General features: G+C 43.3%; 3 protein-coding genes across 6 annotated transcripts; 2 read left to right on the top strand and 1 right to left on the bottom strand.

Moving 5' to 3' along the window:
* The first annotated feature begins 261 nt into the window (after window positions 1–261).
* LOC128093888 (olfactory receptor 52I2-like) lies at window positions 262–3,836 on the top strand. The gene has a single exon (XM_052711759.1). It carries the CDS (start codon window positions 1,957–1,959, stop codon window positions 2,920–2,922), a length of 966 nt encoding a protein of 321 aa, XP_052567719.1. The 5' UTR covers window positions 262–1,956; the 3' UTR covers window positions 2,923–3,836.
* Window positions 3,837–3,949: 113 nt separating this feature from the next.
* Window positions 3,950–13,278, bottom strand: Trim68 (tripartite motif containing 68). Of its 4 annotated transcripts, none has more exons than XM_052711756.1 (7): window positions 13,198–13,278; window positions 9,996–10,459; window positions 7,940–8,035; window positions 6,520–6,780; window positions 6,024–6,046; window positions 5,384–5,484; window positions 3,950–5,183 (listed from the first exon to the last, which is right to left on the bottom strand). In XM_052711756.1, the coding sequence occupies exons 2-7, from the start codon at window positions 10,419–10,421 to the stop codon at window positions 4,636–4,638; spliced, it is 1,455 nt and encodes a 484-aa protein (XP_052567716.1). In that variant the 5' UTR covers window positions 10,422–10,459; window positions 13,198–13,278; the 3' UTR covers window positions 3,950–4,635. The 4 variants fall into 4 exon arrangements, with proteins under 4 accessions (XP_052567716.1, XP_052567713.1, XP_052567715.1 ...); XM_052711753.1 differs by having other exon boundaries at window positions 13,076–13,271; XM_052711755.1 differs by having other exon boundaries at window positions 13,020–13,200.
* An 8,847-nt stretch (window positions 13,279–22,125) lies between these two features.
* LOC128095291 (olfactory receptor 51D1) lies at window positions 22,126–23,100 on the top strand. The gene has a single exon (XM_052714147.1). It carries the CDS (start codon window positions 22,126–22,128, stop codon window positions 23,098–23,100), a length of 975 nt encoding a protein of 324 aa, XP_052570107.1.
* The last annotated feature ends 3,508 nt before the right edge of the window (window positions 23,101–26,608 follow it).

Here is a 26,608-nt window from a genome sequence, read left to right as displayed (position 1 = left end):
TTTAGAAAACTCTTGAAGATTCTGCACCAGTGTGAAGTCAGTGACTCTCCAGGAGTCAAGTGGGCACCATGTGGTGAGGATGGAGAGTCAGGTAAATGCTTGTCTTATGTTTGAGTAACATAGAAAATGTCTTTTTTATCTAGCACATGGGACTCTAACAGACTTCCACCATTCTGATCTATCCATTCATTCAGGAGAGAGAATTGAGAGGTAAGTAGAGTCAGGATAAGAATGAGACAAGTTTTTAGGCTGCAAACCCTTTATTAATAGGGGGTTACAGGACTTGGTAGGTAATCAAACTAAGTAGTCTTGAGAATTGGCAAATAAGCACTTTTCATTGAAGGCTGCATGGAAACGTAAGAAACTCTTCTTGGGCTATGCCTGAATATTGTTAAGTCAACACCTGTTTTAGTGAAATGGCCACCCCAGGCTAAGGCCTCAGAAGATACAATGTTAAGGCTCTGTGGGCATAAGGAAAGAGAGTGGGGGGACTTAATGTGGTCTACTCCATAGTTAAGAGTCTTGAGTTAATTTCTTAGGTCAAACTACCTGTGCATGTCCCTCGAGAGAGGAATGATCTGGGAGCAGCCAGAAAATGTGTTGAGGCAGGAATGTAGCCTACATAAAGCATGCTTGCCACATCCATTCCTATCTCTAATCCAAGTCACTTTAGTATCAGTATTTTGTATGACATCAGAGCCATATACACACTCTTAGGCTTTATAATTAGCGGTAGAGTTGTACATAGTGTAAGAAAGATTTTTTTTTATAGAACTGATAATAACAGAAAAATATTAAATGAACAGACAAAAGTCTTAGTTTTGAAACTACTTTATAAAAGAACAGAGAGTGAGCTCCTTATTGCATTTTAAAATTACCTTGGCATTTATACCAGCTCTAAGGGAAAACCTCAGCGGCTGATCACGGTAGGACAATTGCAATCCTTGAGAGAATGGGTGTTGTGTTGGTGGATTTAGTCACCCCCCTCCCAGGACAGGGTTTCTCCGTGTAACTCTGGATGTCTTGAAACTCTCTCTGTAGACCAGGCTAGCTTCAAACTCAGAGATCCACTTGCCTCTGGCTCCCGATTGCTGAGATTAAAGGCATGTGCCACTATCACCAAGTGGATTTAGTTATTTTTAATTTTAGTCTCTGTTGTATGTACTCACTTATGTATGTTCTTAGAGAGATCTGGAGTTAAAAGGTTAAGCAGAGAAACTCAGGCTTGTTTTAAAATTTGCTGATTTTTGTTTTTAAAACGAAGTATGTTTGTCTTCCATTTAAATTCTAAAACACCAGTGATCAAATTAAAGCATGGAAAGGTTATATGATCGGACCAAGGCAAAAACAGGTAGTAAGTGATACAATGATGTTTTTAGTTGTGGGGGTTTGACTCAAGTAGCAATATAATTAGTTCCTTTGCTTTCCTGCTTCATGGTGATGTAGGGTCAACACCACATCTGCAGCAGGGCAAAAGAAGTACATAGAGCTTTGTTTTATATTCTAAGAAAAACTCTGTGTTTTCCCCTGAAGATCAACCAACATCTGACAGTGATACCACTTGAACAAGAATCACCCACTAGAAAATACAAGGAAGACCTAGGTAGAGCATTAGGACTACCAGGTCCTATCTTTTCTAGGTCATCCCAAGAGATTCCATGAGAAACAGAAAGGATTCTAACTTCACCTCTTTCTGCAGTGTGAGAGGAGAGAGGGCACAGACTTCCTAAAGGAGGACAAGCAACAGGTTATTCTGAACAATGAGTAGACTCTGTTAACACAGAGAACCTTCACAAGCATGGGAAACAGAGCAAGATAGCTTCATTTATGTTTTCTGATTTGTAAAACACGGCCCTGACACTTTGATTTGTCTACACCACAGACAGGAACACATCCGATGGCATTCCACCCTCTTCTCTCACCACTCTACACTGTAATAGAAAACCCATCTCACCTATGATGTCAAGACCATCCTACAACTACACAGTGGAAGCCCCTGCCACCTTCTTCCTTGTGGGCATTCCAGGTTTGCAGTCTTCCTATCTTGGGCTGGCCATCTCATTGAGTACCATGTACAGCATAGCCCTCTTAGGAAACAGCCTCATCATTACTGTCATCTGCATGGATTCCACTCTACAAGAGCCCATGTACTTCTTTCTCTGTGTTCTGGCTGCTGTGGACATTGTCATGGCTTCTTCTGTGGTACCTAAGATGGTGAGCATCTTCAGCTCAGGAGACAGCTCCATCAGCTTTAATGCCTGTTTCACTCAGATGTACTTTGTCCATGCAGCCACAGCTGTGGAGACAGGGCTGCTCCTGGCCATGGCTTTTGATCGCTATGTGGCCATCTGCAAGCCCCTACACTACAGAAGAATCCTCAGACCTAAATTGATGCTGGGGTTATGTGTGACTATCATCAGCAGAGCTGTCATTTCCATGACTCCACTGAGCTGGATGTTGAGTCATTTGCCTTTCTGTGGCTCCAATGTAGTTCCACATTCCTACTGTGAACACATGGCTGTGGCCAAGTTAGTATGTGCAGACCCCACGCCCACCAGTTTGTACAGCTTGATTTGTTCCTCTATCATTGTGGGATCTGATACGGCCTTCATTGCTGCCTCCTATACTTTGATTCTTAGGGCAGTATTTAGCCTGTCCTCAAAGAACGCACAGCGGAAGGCATTAAGCACATGTGGCTCTCATGTGGGAGTGATGTGTCTTTTCTATCTCCCCGGGATGGCATCCATATATATAACCTGGTTGTGGCAGGATGTAGTTCCCCTGCACACCCAAGTGTTGTTAGCTGACTTGTACCTCATCATCCCACCCACCCTAAACCCTGTCATTTATGGTATTAGGACCAAGCAGATCCGGGAGCGAATGCAGATGTTGATGATGTGTGGCTTTAGAAAAGGTTTGTGAACATAGAACTTTTTACATTTAGTTCCCTAGACAAGTGCACATGTTTTAAAGATGTATGGAGCAAGACTGTTTCACTTGTCAGTGCAGAGTCCAAGATGAAGTTGTAAAGACCATGCTTGCATAAAATTTCAATTTTTGGTGAGAAAATTGTTATGGATATGGGATGACTGCAATAGTCTGATATGTTCAATAATTCCATTTAACTTGTATGTGCAATAGCTTACAAACCTGGAAACATGGAGGCGGTACAATTGGTCCCTTCCATAGACAGAGCCAACAATTCTCCCACATCCCAATTTTGTCACTCGTGGGCTACTTTTGTACAACTCTCCATGACGTAACAGCCACTCTACAGCAATAGTTCTGTGTACAATCTTAATTCCCGTTCATTATTCCTTTCATCTGACTAGGTTGGCTTTTGTTTAGTGGGATTCTCTCCCCACATTTCTTTCCCCTACACCTTCAAAGAGAATGTTATACAGTTACAAGAACCATGTAGACTCCCCTGATGGCATCAGAAGATGCTAATTTAACACCAGCTAGCTGCTGGATGGGCTTTCCTTCCTTCCTGTTGACTTTATTTCTTCTTCCCTGCTAATATCTTGTTTTTGATTTTGGGGTCACAGACCTCACTCTAACCCAGAGACAAACACATGTAACCAGATATACGATATACCTCTGTGGCCACATGTCAGTGTGCCCTTGTGACACCTTGTGACATGGCCATTTTTTTGTTTAAAGGGCTCTAGACTGCTGGGAGGGGCCCTAAGGAACAAAGGTGCTGATATGAAGGTTCCGGCTGCCTGGGGCAAAGGGGGATGGTTGCCACATGCAGAATCTATTGTTTGCCCTCCCCTCTCTACAGAGAACACAAGTATGGGATGGATTTTGTGACTTTACAATGAACTGGTGAGGTAGGATATGCTATTTTAAACCAGATTAGAGTCACCTTTCCAAAGAGGACACCCAAATCCTCTCAAACACATGGTTCAGACCCGAATGTAAAGAATCACTCGGACTTGTGATCTGTGAGGTGTTTGTTGACTTTGTTTCATTTGAATATGAAAATCATTTACAACCTTTAAAATCTCACCTCTCAAATCTCTGTAGGAAACAATTTAAGGCTGTTTCAGTTTCCTCATCCAAAGTAAAACTAAACACCGAGGCCCCCAACTTTTCTGATCCTGACCCTTAGAGAAAAGACAGGCCCAGGACACAGATCTGCCTGCCCTCAAGTTCAGGGAGGTGCTAAAGTGGGGATACTGTGTGCTTCTCTAGTTTGGGGCTTAGGGTTGGTTTGGTAGCAGCAAGCCTCATGTGAAACACCCTTTCACCAGGACTAGCAGCTCTGGACATGCACATTATTACTTTGTCTCATTAGAAAACCTCATTTAAACTCTTCTCTGGAGTCTGCAATCATTTCATCATTGGCACACAGTTAGGGAGAAAGTGAGGAGGGTTGTGATCTCCAGAATGGACAAAGTCCACCATCCTTGTCATGTTTCCATCATGGGTCACGACGCTTATCTGACCGGGACCGCTTTTCTGTGAGAGGTACCGACAGTTTGGTCTAACAGCAAGATACCATGAGGTCAGGCAGAGGGGCCCTTAGGTTCTAAGCTGGTTTCAGGGGTATGCTTATCAATGGAAGCATCCTCCAGTAGCCCTGTGTCCCAGGCCAAATTCCAACATTAGGCTAGGATGGTGGCTCTCCTAGTCTTCCCTAACCAGGGAACAAATGGTGAGGGGGGTGGTGTTGGTGGTAATACTGTAGCACGGACTAAAATAGGGCAGGAGGCGGCCGGGGAAGGGACAATGGGGGAAAGTAAAAATGTGAGAGCCGCCATCAGTCACATTGTAGAAGGAGATCTCATGGGCCTCATAATCCAGGAAGATTCCTACCCGGTGCGGAGGGACTGACAAGGGCAAGAGGGGGTACTCATTGGTGCCTGCCCGGTACTCTGTTCCCTTCCTCAGCCTTATCACCCAGAAGCCATAGTCAGGGGACAGGTAGACCACCTCCTTCCGGTCTACATTTTCCATACACACTCCCAGGCCCCACTCAGACCTATCTCCAACCTCTACCTCCCAATAGTGCCGGCCCGAGGAGATGCACTGGCTGCCCAAGACAATGTTATAGCGGTAAAATCTCTCAGGATTGTCAGGCAGGTTCTGCTCGGTGTCTCCATAGTGCACACTTTTTCTGTCCTTGGACACGACAAGGCGGGAGTAAGCTGTGTCTGGATCGAGGCGCACATCGACTAGGAAAAAAAGATCCTGGTGGTAACATTGATGCCAAACAAGGGGGGAGTGTGGGAAGAGTGTAGGTACTCTGATGAAGACAGAGCTCTCAGCGATGGGTGGGGCGGGCTAGATGAGACATGCAGACAACACTGAGCCATTTTATCTCTATGGGTGGAGTCCCTCCCACTGCCCATCCCAATCCCCAAGCATCGAATACCTGCATATGTCTTCAAGATCTCTCTTAGTCCCAGCACACGACAGTCTGTCTTCAGCTCCAAGGAGATTGGTTCTGGCTGCTCCAGGCTCCAAGATTTGTTCCTGCAGAAGAGGGTGTGTTTTGGACCCAGGAGTCTTAGCTCTGTCCCCGAAGCCTCCTTACCTTAGTTCAGGGAAGAGTGGCTTGGCCAGAGCCAGTCAGTCAGAGTCCCCTGCTCAGCAGGGCAGAAGTGGGATGCTGGCTTGTTGAGCTGTAGACTGTTTGTGACAGAGAGTTAATGCTCACAACTTCCTGTTGTGGGGAAGGTTAAGGGTTAGGATAGAGGAAGAGGAGGAGATGGGCTGCCAGGAGAATGGCTGATGCCCTGTGCCGAAAGCCTCATGTGCCATCTTCTTGGACTAGTTACATGAAATAACATACTTCAGTTTTTCTTAAATTCTTATTGGTAATACCTGAAATGAATTTGATTAAGGGCAAAAAAGGAGAGGTCAACAAATCTTCTTTAGCCAATATAATGTAAGATGGGAGTCAGTGTCCGCTTTCTATCGGTACTCAGTCTGTACTCCATCTAATGTTGGCTCTGGCCAGGCCTCTCTGTCCCCTGTAGAGTGTCACGGAGGCTCTGAGGATGGGAACATACCTATTTAAGGCTTCCTGAACACCCTAGAAGGAGAAAAAAATACAGCACATGAGTGTGCTGTGCCTCAGAGAGACTAGACAGACAGACACAAAAGCCAAGAGGGGCTTTCTGAAAGGGAGACATGGACTTTGAGGCTGTGGAGAAGCTTATGGGAGGGCAACAGAGCAGACGTGGCCTGGCTGAATGAACAGCTTTGGGGTCCATCTTGAGAGGGCCAGGATGGAAGGGACTGGAATGCTGTCAAGCTATCAGAATAAGTACCTGGTGTCCCTCTACTCCTTGCTGGGTGGATGCTCTGTCCTATGAGATATGAAGGGTCAGGTCATCTACCCTGTGATGAGGAAGGGGACAGCAGGCATCAGCTGAAGGCTACAGGAGCCTCAGCTGGTGGGCAGTATGATGACAGGCTCCATGAAGACCCAGTGAACACTTTGCCCTGGGGTCCCCAACTATCTTCAGTTCTCATTCAGGTGTGCCAGGAAAGGATGCTACTCACCTGCAGCATCCAGCGCACAGGTCTCTGGGATCTCTCTTCCAGCTCCACAATCATCCTGCACAGGGCCTGGCTCTGCTGGATGATCTTGCCGTGCCTCAACTCCAGTTTGTTGGCTGTCTCTCTCTGCTCCTGCTCTAGGCTAGCCTGAGCTGCAGCCGCCTCCTCTTCCACCTGCTGACACGGCAGCTCCTTTTCCTTCAATAATTGCCGATATTTTTCAAACTCCCCTAGGATGTTCTGCTTCCGTGCTTCCATCTGTGTCTGTGGAGTCAAGATTGGAATTAGCACTGATCCTTTCAGTGTAAGGGTCATGTGGGATGGAGGACACTGACATGTGGGAACACACACTGTGGAAATGCTTTGGTATGACCATTTACTGGGTGCTATGGAGGCAAAGACAAAGGATCTAGTCTTCCTATCTTCCTGACTCCCCACAGCCTCAGGGCATAGTTTCTGGTCCTTTTTACAGGTAGAGTATTTTCTTACATATAATGAGTAGGAACAGAGTATTTCAGACTTGGAATTTTCCCAGACTTGAGATTATATGTATATAAAGAGATTTTGGCAGTGAGATCCAAGTCTGAACATGAATTTCACTTATGCTTCCCATATATCTTGTACATATAACCTGAAGGTAATTTTATAAAATAATTTTACTGTGCTTGCATTCTGAGTGTGACCTATCATTAGGTGGAACTTTCTTCTGTTTTTGGTACCATGTTGGTTATAAGACATTTTTGGATTTTGGAGCATTTTGGATTTCACATTTCTGGATGAGTGACATTTAATCTGTTCTACTCGATCAGCCCCAGTAGGATCTAGGGTACTACCTTTCTTTTTGCTTGAGACAGGGTTCCAGTTTATAGCCCCACTGGACTCTTATTCACTATGTAGACCAAGTAGGACTTAAAGTTGTAGCAATTCTCTGCCTTTGCCTCTCAAGGGCTGGTTTATAGGCATGCACCACCATCCTGGTAGTTTTTCTTCTTGTTGATGTTTTTAAGCTTATTGTACCATTTTAGGCCACTTTGATGTTACTGTCTCCTGATCAAAAGTTCTGAGAGTTTCACGCCTCTTGGCTTCAGATATACTTTTCAGAGGTGGTTTTCTAATATTTAGGTAACCGAAGTCTTAGCAGCTATGCTGTTGCTAGGCAAAGTGAAACAGAAACTGTGCTGGACTGCCACTCTATAAGCCACACTCCCACCAGCTCAGGTGCGCAGCACTGTTCCTTCCTCATACATGAAGATGTGAGATAAGAGGCGACTGCTACCTCACAACCTATAAGCTGGACCTGAAAAGTTATGTGGCCTTAAGTAAAGGGAAAGCTGAAGGCTCTGCCTCACAGATATGAGGCAGCCTTCACTGTCAGCTCTGGAAGAGAAGGACAACGTGAGCCCCTTTCTCAAGTGCAACCTGCCTTCCAGTTGGCAGCTCGCTCCTTCTCGCTGACTTCCAGCTTCCAGGCTTCTTCCTGTTCTTTCCTCAGAAGTTCCAGAGCTTCTTGGAGTTTCCACTGCAAGACACAGGAAGCTCATGAGTGTGATCAATGTTCCTCAGGCAACAGGTTGGTATAAATGCTAAGAGAAAACTGAATGCCACAGAGGGCACAGACTGCCCACGTGGCACCCAGGGAAGCTCTTTGGGTTGAGAATCATTTTAACTCCCATATTTCACAAATGTCTGTAAAGGTCTATAGCTAGACTTCCTAGGACACGAAGACTTTGGACTTTCCTACCCATGACTAATTTTATTCTCATTAATTTTCTTCCCTATTACTTCCCAGAACCTTGCTGCTGAAAGTGTGCTCCAAAGCCAGGAGCATCAGCATGGCAGAATCTTGAGTCTTACCCTATACTTATCAAATGAGAACTGGAATTTAGGAAGCTCCTTGGGTAGTTCAGTTACTCAATAAAGGTTAGACACTTTCCTAGGAAAGTGATGCAAAAGATTCTTACAGGAAAGCTAGAAGTATTTAGCTATTTCCTTTTATTCCGATAAGAGTAACCTTTTTGTTAAAGAATTATAAAGTACCAGACACGGTTCAAGCACTGCACATGCACTAACACTGCTGCGGTTTGAATGGGAAATGTCCTCCATAGGTCATGTGTGAGAAGACCTGATCCTCAGCTGGTGATGGGTTTGGGAAGGTCGTAGGAAACTTTAGGAGGTAGAGCTTGGATGGAGAAAGTAGATCACTGTGGGGCAGGCCTGGAGGTTTATGGCCTGGTCTCACTTCCTGTTCATTCTTCCTAACTACAGATGTCATGGGACCAGTTGCCTATTGCTCTTGTCACTGTGATTTTCCCAGCACGATGCCCTGGATCCCTTTGAACTGTGAGCCAAAACAAACCGTTTCTCATTACATGGCTTCTCGTCAGGTGTTTGATGACAGCAGCAAGAAAAATAACTAGTACAAATACATTCCCCAGATGTAGTGTCATCACCACTTTATAGATAAGAGAACTGAGGCTCGGAAAGTGACCCATCCAAAGTCACCCAGCTAGTAAATACAGGGCTGGGAATTATCCAAGATCTTAACCTCTACGTTAACATTCCCTCATTGTTCTAAAACTTTCAAAACAAAATGAAATATACACATCTTTAATGTTTTAGATATCTGTCCTGTAGAGAAAAATGCTTATTCAGAGGGTCTGCCATATATTCTTACATTTTAATCATAACTTGAAGAAAGAGAATTAAGGCAGAACAAGATCACTCATGCACATCTGAGAAAAGAGCAAGGTGGGGCCTGGAAGCCAGTCACAATGGTTGACAAAGAAGCAGTGCGTGAGACAGAGCTGGCTTATCCCAAAGTGTGGGAAACAGAGCCCTAGCCAAAGAACAAGCTCTCTATTCCAGCCTTTTATCTCTCTTTAACTAATTTATCCTAAAGTCAGAAAAGACCTGATAATATGGATACTGTGAATATTAATAAATATATGATTAGTACAAAGCATGCCTGGCAATTGGAAAATCAATCCTAAGTGGCTCAGTTTTGGTCCTTCCCAGCTCCAAAATAATGTATCGGGACCCAAAATTACTAAGTCTGAGTTGTGTTTATGAAATGAAGAGGTTAAAATGATTCAGCTAATGTCAAGTAACAATATGTGGCCCTAGTAGGGGGAAGTTAGCAGATGCTTGACTAATAAATAACAGTCATCATATGTAAACTCATTCAAGCCATGTAGAACTCCAGTGGAAATCAAGGGTCTGCTTCAAGTTCTCAACACTAAACTTATCCTCTGGTTAGGCATCCCCATGTTAAGGTTTGAGATGGGATGCAGAAGAAATGGGAGAGAAGGAAATCAAAGGTGGTTATGAATAAAGGAAAGGATGTAGTTCAGAATATTAGATGCAAAGATCTATAGCTATCAGGGGTGAAGGAGCTCAGCTCTCAAAGACAGACTTCTGATACAGAGATGGCCAGATGAGAGGTAGAGGAAAGGCTGGCATGGCCAGGTTCTATTGCCTACCTTATATTCCCAGGCAACATCCTTTATGGGCACAACAGTGTGGGCTTCGTGTTCTGGGGACTGGTGACAGGCCTTGCAGGTTACCACATCATCCTCTTTGCAGAACACCGTCAGCTGTTCCTTGTGGAGATTACACACATCAGTCTGTAGTCCCATTTCCATACAGAAGCCTAGCAGACGGACCTTATCTACAACACTGGCCAGCTGCCAATTGGGACGTAGTTTCCTTGGCTGTGCAGGAGCTCGACAAAGTGGACAGGTGTAGCCCAAGTCTTGGGATTCTCCTGAGAGCTTCCAGAGTCCAGAGAGACAGCTGTGGCAGAAAGTGTGGCCACAGTTGATGCTCACAGGCTCCCTGAGGAAGGTCATACAGATAGGACAGTTCATTTCTTCCACAATGGCTTCCATTAACGCTGCAGGATCCATGGTTCCATCTAACAACAGTCTCAGAACATGAATAAAGACTGCAAAGAACAAAAGAAAAATAAGAGAAATCAAGAGGAAAAAGTAGCAACAGTAAGTTCTCCCCCCACATCAAAATCAGTGATTGATAAGAATACACTTATTTTAGAACCTTCATTGGCCATGTATAATAGGCACTGGCGTCCACTGAAGCTATTATTGGGCAACATTGTCCACACCACAGAAGGCGCAAGTAGGGTAGGAATGGCTAAGAGAGTGGATTTGGAGAAATCTTTATTTGTTCAATTCTGATTCTCCTGAGTTTATTATACCCTACTGTTCCCATTCTAATCATGCTACGGAAATCAACATATTCTCTCTTGGACTAGGGCAAGTTAATACAAGATGTGATGTTCCAACATTCAGAAAAAGGCCACAAAATACTGTCAGCCTTCCCCTGTGATACCTTTGGTGTACAGTTATAGTCTTCAAGGTGCAAAACCACAAATGCCAGATGCTCATTGTCTAGCTGCTCAGTTTTTCTTACGTTGCACACTGATGTGTAAAGTGAAAGTGTAATAGCAGTTCTTTCACTGTGTCCTGTAAATCACTGTCTGCCTCTCCTGCATCACATTTCCATGGCTGACCAAGGTAACAAGACACTCTCCTCAGCACGTAGTGCTGCACGTGAGAAAGCAGAGGGGAGATCACATCCCTTGGAAGAGAAAGCAAGGATCACTTAAGGATATATTGATGTATATGGGTGATTATTGCCCAGGCCACATGTGTGAGCTTGAATGGCCAGTGGCAGGCTTCTTGGCATTCTTGGTAATATTTATTAACTTACCTTATAAGTTTGTGCTACTAGATAGGCTATGTAAGGGAAGAATCATATTGACTTTAAATACTGCTGCATCTTCAGGACCTAAATAGTGCCTACCAGGCAAATAACTGCTGAATACATGTCTGCCAAATGATTACATCAGGGTTAGGGAATAGTTCCTAAACCCTAAATGCGTTTATAGTTTATTAGGTAACTGAAAATAAAGCAAACTAATAGGAAACACTTTTTAAAAAATATATATATATTTATTTATTATGTATACAGTGTTCTGCCTGCATGTATCCCTACAGGCCAGAAGAAGGCACCAGATCTCATTACAGATGGTTGTGAGCTACCATGTGGTTGCTGGGAATTGAACTCAGGATCTCTGGAAGAGCAGTCAGTGCCCTTAACTACTGATCCACCTCTCCAGTTCCTAGGAAACACTCTTGAGTATCTAGTATGTGCCAGGCATGGCTCTGTGCACTTTACATGGATAATGTTGGTTTATTTCACAATCCATGACAGAAACCATTTTTCTCATTTTGCAGGTGCTTGTACCAGGTTTCTATTATTCTACTTTGAGAAAACCACCTATCTTCCCCAGCTTCAGGGTATAAGACAAATTCAAAGGCAGAGAGAATCACTGTGTTTAGTCATGCAGAAGGGCATTTTGGAGGCACCAGGACAGAAAGTCTGCAGGACTTGATGCAGCCATCAGCAGGTCATTCCTTCTCACCCCTTCCTTGCTTCCTGTTCTTCTGTTTCCACTGTCACCACCAAACCATGAGATCCAGACCCTAAGATCCAGTTCTGCAGATACCAAACTCAAAGGCCTACTGTGGTTCATCGAAAGCCCTCTATGAGCTCAACTGGAGGGATCCTGGACCCATGTCTGTTCATTTTACCCTATTTTGGGTCATGCTGTTCTAACTGGAACTGTTTCCATGACCCTACGGTTGACATCAATTACTGCAAGTTTGTTTGCCTTAATTCTCACACTAGAGATTGACTATGCATATTGTGTTTTTTTTTCACGATATTCCTAATGTCATGATAAATTTAAATTACAGAGATATCTTCTGTTTTGTTCACTGTATTCTCGATGCCAAGAGCAGGGCCTCAATATTTGTTAAATTCACGAGAATTAAATGTAAATGTTGAGATCCAGTTGATAGTAGAAGTGTTAATATCTTTATCTAAGGCAGTGTGTGTGTGTGTGTGTGTGTGTGTGCATGGCACACGCTGCTTTGATATCAAAAGCACAAAGAGCAACAGAAGAACCAAAAGTAGCAGTTGAAAATTTGGAAGATATTGGCTGTAGGAAAGTGAGGTAAAGAAACAGAAATGATAAACCAGGAAAAGTGGTGGCAGCATGCTATTTCTACACATGGCCTCAAAAAGACATAAACATGGGAAAGCCGTCAGAGATCTGGGGATAAATAGATGTCTTTCTCCAACAGAACCTTTGCTTTTATCACACATAAATTACTTGGTTCAAGTTTTAAAATTATTAACCGCTCAGGCATGTTCAACTTGCAGCCGAGGACACTATGGATACGGCCCAAAACAAAACTGTAAACTTAATTTTCTTTATGCGATTTTTACGGATAGTGTGGGTCTCCAGCATGAACTTGGTAGCTGGCAAGTCGTTTTACAATGTCAAAATGATGCACCCAAGGGTGCTTCCATAGTGCCTAGGGAGCAGAGGGAGGGGGCGGAGCCTGGCAATATCCGGGAAGTTGGGGCTGAGGGGCACCCGAGGGTCGGGGAAGGGCGGCGGACAGCGCCTTCCTGACCTTTGGGCGCTAAGCAGGTCCCCAGGGCAGTGGGCTGGGTTAAGGAGTGCAAGGACCTGTGTCTTCCAAAGATCCCCGGCTGCCGCCTCCTTCTCTCTGCGCAGGGTAGCCCGCCATGGAGATGCCGAGCTCCAGCGGCCTAGTCCGAAGCATCAGGTGCGGCAGGCAGGGCGCTCACCTGCCGGAAGCTGCGGAGCCCAGCGGGAGCGCGGCGGCCTAGGCAGGAGCAGCACCCGGCGGCTTCCGCGAGAACTCCAGGGCCCGCCCACAGCACCGGAATCGACGAACCATAGGCCCGGGCCTGGTCCACCCTACGTGTGCACCATGAGCGGCCTGATTGGCTGTTAACTTGTCACTTTCCCTTGTGGCATTCAGCAGCCTGGGAGCTGTGCCAGGTTTGAATGCGTCTCAACTTGAGTGTATGGTGGCACATTTACACGTTGGAATCCGCGTTTCTCTGGAAGATATGCAGCCGGCCATGGCTCCAGGTTTCAGACACTAACAAAATTATTAATAAACGCTTCTGGTTTCCCTGACTAACTCGACATTCCCATACTTCCCAGGTAGCTCCTCATTGCAACAAACTAGTTTCAGAGTTAGAAACAATATTGAATGACGAAGCAGAATAGTCCTGATCATAAGCAGTTGTTAAAAAATTCTTGAAAAATATTTGTTTTACATCCCTGCCACAAAACATGGCATATCAAGTTGCAGTAAGGCTAAGCACCTTCCCTTGTATTAAGACTAGGAAAGGTGACCCAGCATGAGGAGTAAGGTCCCAAAAGCCAGGAAAAGAGTCAGAGACAGCCCCTATTCCCACTGTTAGGAGTCCCACAAGAGGACCAAGCTACACAACTGTAACACACATACAGAGTGACTAGGTCAGTCCCATACAGGCTCCCTTGTTGTCGGTTCAGTCTCTGTGAACCCCTATGAGCCCAGGTTAGTTGATTCTGTGTTTTCTTGTGGTGTCCTTGACCCCTCTGGCTCCTACACTCCTTTCTCCTCATCCTCTGCAGGATTCCCTGAGCTTTGTCTAATGTTTGGCCGAGTCTGCATCTGTTTCCATTGCTGGATGAAGCCTCTCTGATGACAATTGGGCTAGGGACTAATCTATGGGTATAGCAGAATATCGTTAGGCATCATTGCATTGACATATTTTTCTTCCAGTTGTGTTTGGTTCTATCCTAGGTCTTTGGGCCATCCAGCCTGTGATGCTCCAGGCAGGGTCAGGAGTGGGCTTACTCTCCTGGCATGAGTTTAAGGCTAGACCAGTCATTGGCCACTCCCTCAATCTCAAGGCCACTCTTACTTCAGCACATCTTATAGGCAGGACAGACTATAGGTCGAAGGTTATGTGAATAGATTGGTTTCCCACTCCCTCCATTTGAAGTCTTGCCTGGCCACAATCCATTTTAAAAATGGGGTACAGATCTAAACAGAGATTTCTCAACAGAAGAATCTCAAATGGCCAAGAAACACTTAAGTAGATGTTCAACATCCTTAGCCATCAGAGAAATGCAAATCAAAATGACTCTGAGATTTCATTTTACATCTGTCAGAATGGCTAAGATGAAAAACACAAGTGACATCTCATGCTGGAGAGGATGTGGAGCAAGGGGAACACTCCTCCATTGCTGGTGGGAGTGCAAACTTGTATATTTCCAAAGTGCAAACTTTGGGAATCTGTGGCAGTTTCTGGGAATCAATCTACCATAAGACCCAGTTATACCACTCTTGGGCATATACCTAAATGATGCTTAATTATACCATAATGATATTTGCTCAACTATGTTCATAACAGCTTTTTTTGTAATAGCCAGAACCTGGAAACAGCTTAGATGTCCCTCAACTGAGGGATGGATAAAGATGGATAAATGGATAAAGAGAATGTGATACATTTACAAAAAATCCCCTCATCCATCCACACAGACACACAAGACAAAAACAACAATCAGTGGCCTGGGTTTTTCTTTGTATTCCTAGGGCCTTGTTCTTTTTCTGATATTTGGACTTTTACTGAGTAATCAAGAGAAGGTACTCATGGACTGCATGGGAAGTAATCAGAAAATCCCCCGATGAATTCAAGTTCCAGTGCTATATTTATTGTTAGGACCAATTCCCTTTGGATTCCATGCCAATGTCAGAACACTGGTCATGGTTGAAATTCTTCAGTGTGAGACCCAGAAAATTCCTGAAAATAATGGGATCATCTGCAAAGCAGGAGGAGAAGCGGGGATTGAGATCTGCACAGAACCTCTGCTTTTTTGTCGAGCAGTTGTTCTCAACCTTCCTAATACTGCAACCCTTTCATACAGTTCCTCATGTTGTGGTGACCTCCAACCATAAAATTACTTTGTTGCTACTTCATAACTGTAATTTTGCTACTGTTATGAATCATAAAGTGAATATCTTAAATGTAACCCCAAAGGGGTAGTGGCCCACAGGTTGAGAACCACTGTGGTAGAGTGCAATCACTGTCCTTATACTGCAGTTGAACAGATTAATTCAAATCAGACTTTTTTAAAAAAAGATTTATTTATTTATTGTGTATACAGTGTTCTGCCTGTAGGCCAGAAGAGGGTACCAGATCTCATTAAGGGTGGTTGTGAGCCACCATGTGGTTGCTGGGAATTGAACTCAGGACCTCTGGAAGAGCAACCAGTGCTCTTAACCACTGAGCCACCTCTCAAGTCCAAATCAGGCATTTAAAAAAAATATTAATTGAGCATGAGTGCAAAGAGTCCTGGATTGCAATTATGGGTCATATATTCTCTGCATTTAAGCCACTTAAGTTCAAGTGAATTTAAAGCAGTTAATGGGAACATCTTTTTCATGTATAACTTGAATATGTCTGTAACTATAATTGACTCTCAAAGGCCCTGATAGCAGGATGACATGGAGTTGCTGGGGGAAGAGGCTTGTGTTTATGAGAAGGGGCAGGCTGGACTTAAAGCTTCTGAAGATAAGACCAAATCGTCTCGTTGACTGATGAACTTGTACAGAATAAAATTGAACAAAGGGTTCTCTATATTGTTTACATTTGTATGGTTCTCTCAGTATGGGTCTGTTCATGGATATGAAAAGAACCAGATTTACAAAGGCTTTCCTATAAAACTTACACTTATATGATGTTTTAGGTAGGGTTCTCTAGAAGAATAGAATGAGAAGAATGTGTATGTTCACATGCACACACACACACACACACACACACACACACACACACACACTGAGAGAGGGGGGAGAGAGAGGGGGTTTATTTAAACTGGCTTGTGTGATAGGTGAGTAGATGCTGGGTATTAAAAAAACAGCCATCATTATCCTTTAGAGGCAAAGAGCTCCATGGCTACTTAATCCATGAAGTTGGATGTCTCAGCACTGAAGGCACAGGATTCTCCCCAATCCCTCCCAAGTCTCTGGTCCTTTATATTGAGACCATATTGGAGGACTGAAGAACTTGGAGTCTAATGTTGGTGGAGCATGGCAAAGATAATGACAAATGCACTCAGGAAGAAATGAAGGTGGGTTTTCCTTTAGCCTTTTTATATATGGGCCACCTGTTAGATGGTGCCACCCAATTTGAGGGTGGATGTTCATCGCTCAGCTAGTCTTCTCTAGAAGCATTCTCACAAACACAATCAGAGATGTATCTCTTAGGTCAGTCTAAATCCCATCAAGTTGATAATCAAGTCCAACCATCACATTTTATCCTTTTAAATTTGATATCTAACCACTTCTCATGTTACACTTACTTTCCAAATAAAGACAGAAGAGTTGGTAGAGTGCTTGTCCAGTGTGTATGAAGCCCCAGGTTTGAGTCCCAACCCCACATAAGTTGGGTATGGTGGTACACGAATGTAATCCTTGAAGTTGGGATGTTTAGTAAGAAGATCAAAAATTCAAGGTCATCCTGAGCTACATAGCCATTGATTCTGTCTCAAATAAAACAAACTGATATCTATGAGAACCTGTCTTAAAATAAACAAAAGGACACATGTCATAGCTTCACCTATGATGATATAACTATCCCATACAACTCAAAGCACACTACTTATTATCCAAGACTAGGTAGTGAATATTTCCTTGTGGAATATTTACAATTTAATACGATAATATAGATTCAGAACTTAAGTACTGATATCAACTCATTGCTATGTTGCATAATAAAAGAATAGGGGAGGAAGGAAAACATGGATGCCATATATATACACACATTATATATACATATATACATATATCATGTATATATGTACAAATATATCCTTAACAAAATAGGGCAAAAACAGTTATGTCAAGTACACTCCTCATTTCTGTAACTGGTCATGTGGCCATAGCTGGTATTACCTACCCATCTATCACCTATCTGTCTGTCTGTCTTTTTGTGAATGTGTGTGTGAGTGTAGGCACACATGTGCCATGACACACATATGTGGAAGGAGGACAACCTTGGGTATCCACCCCACCTTCTACCTTGTCTCTTGTCATTTGCTGCTGTGTGTGCCAGACTGGCTGGCCCATAAGCTTTCAGGGACTCCCCTGTCTCTGCCTGCCATCTTGCTGTAGGGGTGCTGGGGTTACAGATGCTGACCACCCCATCCAAGGTGATGTGGGTTCTGGGGATCTGAGTTCAAGTCCTCATGCTTGTATAAGGTTCTCTTTCCTGCCATCCATTTCTAAGCATTTGCACAAACTCCCCTTCTTTGGAATGGTCAAGTCCTTTGTGTCCTTTCTGCAAATCTGAACAATTCCTTAGATTATGTTTAAGTGTGATTTATACAACAATGACTTTCCTGTAGCAGTCTGTCATTTCTGTGAGTATCTGAATTTAATCTGCAGATGATCAAAGCCGTGGCAGGAACTGAGGACAACCACAGTGTTAAGTGTTGAACCTGAGGTGTTTGAGGGACTTATATGTCTAATAGATAATACCATGTCTTAAATGAAGGAAAAAAACCTGGCCTGTTTAGGCGATGAAAGCTATGGGGACAAGTAAAATTGTTCAGGTTAGCGCACAGGGGGAGGAGTCAGAAGGGATACTTGGCCACAGCTTTGAAGAAAACCATCAACACCATGAGAAATCAAGGACAGGCTGCCCCTTTACTAGTTCCATCCTGTTAGCATTTGTTTATGTCCAGTCTTTGCTTGCTCTGAAATTCATTATAAACAAATACCTCTGGGAGCTACCAATTCTTTGAGTGTTGTCTGTTCCACCCCTGTTCACACATAAGCATTTGAAGAGCTGTGCACAGCCGCTTTCTTGGTTCTTCTTTGCTTACTTCAAATGCTGCTGCACCTAAGAGTTCACCAGCCCATCAAAACAGCTCTCAAAATAACCCCGGCCCTTGGGTCTGGGGTCATGCAATAATGGAGGACAGACCACCGAAGTCTATTAAACCAGAAACTGACTTTTTTCCAGAAAAAGGAAGGAAGGAAGGAAGGAAGAAAGGAAGGAAGGAAGGAAGGAAGAAAGAAAGAAAGAAAGAAAGAAAGAAAGGAAGGAAGGAAGAAAGAAAGAAAGAAAGAAAGAAAGAAAGAAAGAAAGAAAGAAAGAAAAAAATCATTGCTGGGCACAAAAGCTTATCAGCTATCTGAGACCACAGCCAGAGTTGAATTTTGAGGCTGTGGCAGTTGGAGGGGGCTTATGAGCCCCTTTTTATAGTAAGGGAAAGCATTAGGCATGGACAAAAGAATTTTTACAATTCCAAAGTTAAACCTTTAGAGACAAATTGTTTTAGGTTTTACAATTTTCCATTAACAAGGTTTTAGACGGTTTCAGTTAAATGATATTTGTATATCCCTGCAGCCCTTCCTGACACAGCTAATTGATGTTTGCCCCAAACCTGCAACTTTTCCTGACATAGATGCCTTCGCATAGTGGGAGAAATATGAAGCAATGCAAAGCAGGTTGTCATGTAGAACTCATTAAAGATAACTTTGGTTTTGGTAGTGAGTGATAGGGGGTTTATCGAGAATAGCTAACCCCAGGGCTACAGGGGGCAATCTTTAGCAAAAAACTAACATTTGGGGTGCTGACAGAGCTGCCCATCGTAAGTCACGGAAGGACACAGTTAAAGGTTAATCCCTATTTGCTGGCAAAACTGATGGCTGTCAGCTTTTGTTTTCATCTATCTATCTATCTATCTATCTATCTATCTATCTATCTATCTATCTATCTATCATTTATCTATCTATCTATCTATCTATCTATCTATCTATCTATCTATCTATCTATCTATCTATTTTCAAGACAGGGCTTCTCCGTGTAGTTTTGGTGCCTGTCCTGGATCTTGCGCTGTAGACCAGGCTGGACTCGAACTCACAAAGATCCGCCTGGCTCTGCCTCCCTAGTGCTGGGATTAAACGCGTGCGCCACCGCCACCCGACTCAGCTTTTATTTTTTTAGGTTTGCAATTTTAAATTTTTATATTCCTGGACCCTTCAGGTTAGTCTTTACACTCTTCGTTTTCAATTTATTTTCTTTCTCTGACATTTGCAACACGATTGCAGGAGGGTTTCCCCTTGCTTAGTTGACCCTTTCAGTTGTTTAGACTAACACAAAGGATCACAAACAACCATCGAAGGGTTGTTAGTGTATTATTTATTTTTCACTACATGCCGAAGTAACCTAAGTCTGTTTCATTCAAATCTCCACTCTGTGAAAGAGCTACGATTGACCACACAAGGAGGAAAGAGTACAGAAAGAGAACTGACCTGAAGTGTTATGCTGTGGAAAGACATCAGAAGCAACCTAGAATTACTTTTTGGTCTTTGAGTTACCTTTCTTGAAGCTACTAGGTTACAACTCCTCCATATGACCACAAGGGGGCAGCATCAAAAAGCAAAAATAGCTCCTTGATCACCAGTACAAGTATCCTCCCTTGTCCTGTTTTCTGGTGCTGGCCTATCACTCCAGTCCAGTATTTACTGTTTTCCACCCCGGTCATTTCTTTTCTCTCTTCCACGGTTAAGACACCCTCCACTTCCCCCACCCTGCACCACTTTCCTAAAAAGGTCTCAGAAGAACTGGGTAGGAGTCAGGGCTCAGCTTTCCTCGGGGGTTTGAGTGGACCTTGGGTCCCAGATCACAGATCTCTGCTGACACTCCCAAAGGCCACCAGACAATCTATATTTAGGTAGCAGAACTGATGATGGACATGCCCTGGCTCAGACCTGAGAGAGGCAGCAAAAGGAAGGTTTGTCATGGCTTTGTGAAATCCATAGAGATTGTGCAGGGCATGGAGGGTGCATTTGGACAGCCTGGCTACTTAGAGACATCTGTCATTAAGCAGCCCTTCCAAATTACAGTAGCCTGGACCAGAGACTATGTTCAGTGACTAGCTCAGAGAGGAATTTCTTTCAGCCTCTGTGAGGCCAGTTCCGATTATTACCAACCTCTTGAAGAGGACTTTACAGTTCTAGCCTTCTGCCCTTAAGAAGCGAGGCAAGGGAAATTACTTTACCAGGAAAAACATAAAATGTAAAGTGTGTGTATGTGTGTGTACATGTGCGTGTGTGCATGTGTGTGCGTGCGTGTGTGTGTGTGTGTGTGTGTGTGTGTGTGTGTGTGTGTGTGTGTGTTGGTGGTACAGGTAGTGCCTGGTTCTGACAAGGAAGCAGAGGATGGAAGCTGGGCTGAAAAGTAAATTTGAGCCTCACTGTTAAATGCTTGGTTAACAGACGATGGGTTCTGACTGTGTCTGAAGGCTAGGGAGATCACCTATGACTCTATAATCAGAAGCCTGACACCTCAAGTCGTGCTTGTGAAGGGGACATAGGTTTGGGAGGGGTCTTATTGGGACAAGGGGAGGCCCATAGATATCAGAAGTGTCTTTAGGACTGGTAGGTTCTATGATTGGGCCTCAGGTTAGGGCTATGTAGCGGAGTGGTCTGTGTAGAGAGGGAGTTGAGCCAGGACTTGGGCTTACCAGGAGAAGAGGTAGAAGAGTGTTCCTATGACCATCTGATTGTGACAGCAGCTGCACTCACTGACTCTCCATTGCGTCCCATTTCAATGACACACGCCAGCTAAGCACAGCTTGGGGTCAACTCTCACACTGACCTGGAGATATCCTGAAGAGTGATTCCACTCTGTTTTGTGTTGGCCACCCGGAATGACAGCTTTTCTTCACCCCCATTTCTCCACTCCCCAGAACACCAGAACAGGTTTCCACAGTTCTTGCTGATGAAAAAGGGTAATTACTTAGGGAGAAAGGAATCACTTTAAAAAACTGCCTCTGGTATGCCTCACCTGGAAATTCTGGCTTTCTGGGCTTGGATGAACAGGTTCTGTTTGCAACTCCCTCAGATAAGTAAGAAATTATCTATTTGGGAATTTCATACATGGGTACAATGTATTTTGATCATATTCATCCCCCTTCCTTCCCTTCGACTTCTTCAAGGCCTCTTCATCCCAGCTTCACATCACATAATTTTATTAAGGGAGTTTGAGAAATGCTATACAGACTTAGGAAAAAAAATCTGTCTTGCAAACAGATTCTAGGATGAGTTCCCATTTCCTGCCGTAAATCGGATTATGTTAGGTCAGAGGCACTCAGATACCAAGCCTCTGGTTCTAGACCTAAGCCTGCCCCAAGCCCGGAAGTGACAGTGTCAGAGTGGAGGGACCATGAGAACCTGATGGGATGTAGCCAAGAGTCATAGCCAGGTCAGCAATATCAGCTCCGAAAAGAAAGAGAGGTTGTTCGGAGTGTTCGAGGAGGAGGAGGCATTCACTCATCAAGATTAATTGAATGAGATCAAAATTTTCTTATGTAGTTCTGGGACCTTGGAGGGTCAGGATGAAGTCTGGGATATTCAGAGAGAGGTGTATAAGTAAAATGACTTTGGATCTGGTTAATTTTTATGTATGCTGTTTTTATTTATTTACAACTTTTTATAATAATGTTTATAAATTAAATGTTTATAATTAAAAATAGGAAGGATGAGAACAGAAAGAGGTGAGGGCTCAGGATACTTGAGTATTTTTTAAATTAAATCTTTTATACTATTACTACTCCAGTGTCTTTTTCTCACTAGCTCTTTCTCTTTTCTGGACCATCATTGAATACTGTTTCTCCTTTCCTCTTTCCCAGTCTCTGGATCTGGTATGCAGACACTACAGCCCTTGGTCCCTCTCATCACCACTCCAAACGGAAGTTTGGCCCATCCAGCCCATTTTCTGCTGGTAGGCATCCCTGGCCTGGGACCTAATACCCACTTTTGGCTGGCTCTCCCCTTATGTTTTATGTATGCAGTGGCCACACTGGGCAACCTGGCCATTGTCCTCATCATTCGTGTAGAGAGACGCTTGCATGAACCCATGTACCTCTTCCTGGCCATGCTTTCTACCATTGACCTGGTCCTCTCCTCTGTCACCATGCCCAAAATGGCCAGCTTGTTTCTGACTGGCATTCAGGAGATTGAGTTCAACATTTGCTTGACCCAAATGTTCCTTATTCATGCTCTATCAGCCATGGAGTCTGCTGTCCTGCTGGCCATGGCTTTTGACCGCTTTGTGGCCATCTGCTACCCATTACGCCATGCTTCTGTGCTCACAGGGCCTACTGTGGCCAAGATTGGGCTAGCTTCCCTGGCCAGGGGATTTGTATTCTTCTTCCCACTGCCCTTCCTTTTAAAGCGGTTGTCATACTGCCGAACACATACTGTCACACACTCCTTCTGTCTTCATCAAGATATTATGAAGCTATCCTGTACTGACACCAAAGTCAATGTAGTTTATGGACTCTTCATCATCCTCTCAGTCATGGGTGTGGACTCCCTCTTCATTGGCTTCTCCTATATCCTCATCCTGAGGGCTGTGTTGGAGTTATCAACTCGAGGGGCAGCACTCAAGGCTTTCAACACCTGCATCTCCCACCTCTGTGCTGTCCTGGTCTTCTATGTGCCCCTCATTGGGCTATCAGTGGTGCACAGGCTGGGTGGTCCTACATCCCTGGTCCATGTGGTTATGGCTAATATCTATCTCCTGCTACCACCTGTAGTCAATCCCATTGTCTATGGAGCAAAGACCAAGGAGATCCGTTCAAGAGTTATCCGTATGTTCTCACAAGATGGCAGGTGAGAAGGACATCCAATTCTGATGTCCTCAATAATACCACAGATGACAGGATGAGGATTTGCAGAATGACTTGATGATTACAGCATGCAACTTACTGGGCTGTCCAATTCTGGTTAGGGCACCAGGTGGACTTTGTGTCTTTGTTTCTGGGAATATGTCAATACAGAACTTATGATCAGTCTGGACAGATGATCATGGAGAACAACTGTGTTATGTGGCCTCTATTACAATAGCTGTGCCATCTCCCTTCTTCCTAACCAGAAAATATGCATAGTTTTGAGATGGGAAGGCTATAAATACCACACCTCATGATTCTTTAGTTTTGATATTCAATTTTTTATGGTGCTTTCTCCCATGTGTACATGTCAGTGAATCTGTGTAGATTATATAACCTAATACTCATACCTTAAAGTAGTTACATAATTGTAGTTGAGGGTTAATGAAGGCATTTGGAGGAGATATAATTGGAGAGGAGGCAATTGATATGAAATGTTGAAGTTTCTTTATATATTTGCATGCATTTATGTGGAATCTGTCAGTGTGCATATGTGTGGCTACATGGAGAATATTACTCCTATAAGGATGTTTTCTATTTTGGTTTTGTATATAAGTGGGTATGACTGTGCAGAAAAGACGGAAGGAGTGAAAGAGGGAGAGAGAAACATGAATATGTGCTAGCTATGTCTTGCTGAATGTGTTAGTTGTGTCCTGATGTGTGTATATGTTACAACTGATGTCATTGAATGTACCTTTACCTTGTTCATGAGATACATGTCAGTTGGTGTGTTGATATACATCTGTGTAAGACTGCTGTTTTGTGTATCTTTATGGTGGGAAGTATATTTATGGATGCCTGGTACCTGTAATCCTTTGCTCATATCTATAGAATGTGACACACCCATCTATGGGTGTGTAGTACTGGAATGGCTGGCCCTTCAACATGTGTATTTTTTTTCTTTTAGCATGTGTCTATACTATGTCTATGTCTATAGTGCATTGTATTTTTGATATGAATGTGATTATTGACATTTATGTGTGTGTGTGTGTGTGTGTGTGTGTGTGTGTGTGTGTGTGTGTGTGTGTGTCTGTGCTTTGCTGTGATAATTCATTTTGGGGCATATTCCCATCACATATGCCTCAGACACATTTTCCTTTTGTATTGAGTATGGATTATGTGGCTCACGACTCAGTAGAGACTTGGTATTTCTGGATTGATAAGTGGTTTTAGTGTGGAGCGTTGGGTGGAGATAGAAGATTGAAGAAATCTGGTTGCAAGCAGCAGGAATAATTTCTGGCATTGAGACACAAATATCTAAGACATCTGGATCCTCAGTCAAACTCAGGCTTTGGTTATGACTCTGGGAACATAACTAATCACGCTGTTTTTCTCAAAGGCCTCTTTTTTTCCCCCTCAAAGGCCAGGCCATACCTTCTGCATCTTACTCACAACCTCTTCTCATCTTCCTGCCTCTTCATCTGGGCATTGGCTTCCTGAAGTCCCTGTCTCTGTCTTCCTTCCTCAGTGGCAGCTCATAGTTTCCTTATCTCCCCCTTTCATTTCCTGATGGTTTACCAAGTATGTTTAAAAGCCCTTGACTGTAGATCTGTTGATCTCACTGGGGAAGCAAAGAGCAGAAGAAGATGAACATGTGAGTCTTCGAAGGCCCCGATGTCTGTGAGGGTATGGTACATCTTACCGATGTCTGTGAGGGTATGGTACATCTTACCTATGTCTGTGAGGCTATGGTACACCTTACTGAAGGCACACTCACACTGCTTACAGATCTTGGCATCATGTAAAAAAGATGAACATTGAAGAAGTATAGATAGAAACTAATGTAGATTATGGCAGAGGAAAGAATATCGAAATACAATGTAAATGGTAAAAATTTGGAAATACCATTAGGTGGTATATTTTTTAATCTCTCTTGATTTCATTTCCTCATGTGTACAACTACGATGTCAGCAATGAAACAGATGTTTTGACATCTTTTTAAAATGTTAATTAAGTGTTATCAGCATGCAGTAGATGATCATATATATGCTGTTTTATTATACAAGTCTAAAAAGCACCATTCATGTTATGGTCTATATGAACAACCCTGGAATTTTTGAAAAATTGCAGAATTGTGGCCAATGATGCTATCCTCATATATTGTTATACCCAATTTAGAATCAATCAACCAATCAAACCTTTTTATCTCTTAATAAATAAATTATTTTACAAATTTTCAGAGAAGTTGAAATTTATTTCTCTGCCACGAACCTTCTTCAGATGTGGCCTCTGTCATCATCAGAAAAGGAGGCATTGTGGGGTTGGAATCATATGGATTCAGATTAAGATTAATGACTTTTATTTGGAGACCCAGTTAATTAACCCATTAAAACATAGCAATTTTGTAAACTATTAACACTATGAAATACAAATGCAACATGGGTCTTATCAAATGATTGTGGGATTAAATGAGATAATGAATATGAACATGGGAAAAATCAAAAGCGATCAATAAATGTCAATGATAATGGTTTTAAATAATAAAAATGACAGTCATGTATGTAACTCACACCCTGGAAGATAGGTTTCTAAGTACACCAGTTCCCAGTTTTCATAACCAAGTTCCATGCTAGGTCTGAAAGCTACCCCCTTGTCCAGATTAAAATGTTACTGCTTGGTTTTCTTCCCAGGAGAGCTTGGGAATCTCTAAATTCTCTAAATCTCCTTGATTGTATGACTGGTGGTGACAAGAGTCTTTGTGGCTCTGCTGGGAGATTTGGCTAGACAAAGTACATTCATTAAACTCCCATAGTCTCTGTGTTTCCTACATCGTGAAGTACCAACTGCTATAATCCATCTGGATTCGTTTTCCTCTGGTACATAAAATTTTAAATGCTCCATGAGTCTTTCCTGTCCCCTCTAATGGCAGGACTCAGGCCTTGTCTAGCTTCATACTTCTAGACCTGGCAACAATGAGCTCTGTGACTATGTGGCTCAGCTGCTTAGTGATATGAACAGGGAGAGTGCATTTTGTTGTTTTATTTTAAAGGTGGCACACGCCTTTAATCCCAGCACTCGGGAAGCAGAGCCAGGCGGATCTCTGTGAGTTCGAGACCAGCCTGGTCTACAGAGTGTGATCCAGGAAAGGCGCAAAGCTACACAGAGAAACCCTGTCTCGAAAAACCAAAACAAACCAAAACAAAAATTTACTCTTGTTCCCTTATCCAATCTCGCCTCGTACTTCTTTCTCTAACTGTATTCCTTGACTGTTCTTGCATTAACCAATGAAGTCCCCAAAGTGCTTTCTCCAACTAGTAATGGTCAAGTTATGAGCTATAATATAGCAGCATTATATTTTAGGTATTGCTTTTTCTCCATTTCACAGATGAGGAAATTAAGGCCCTGTCAGGCTTATAACTCTTCTTATCACACATTTGTGGCTCAACTCTACACACCTCCTTCCAATGTTACACACTCGCACTGCAGACCTGACTGTTAGATTAATACACAGTAAAG

The sequence above is a fragment of the Peromyscus californicus genome, unplaced genomic scaffold (genome assembly GCF_007827085.1).
Source record: "Peromyscus californicus insignis strain IS unplaced genomic scaffold, ASM782708v3 Scaffold_4__1_contigs__length_199733344, whole genome shotgun sequence".
NCBI lineage: Eukaryota > Metazoa > Chordata > Mammalia > Rodentia > Cricetidae > Peromyscus > Peromyscus californicus.
Note: the sequence above shows the minus strand (reverse complement) of the source record. Positions and strands in the feature narration are given on the sequence as shown.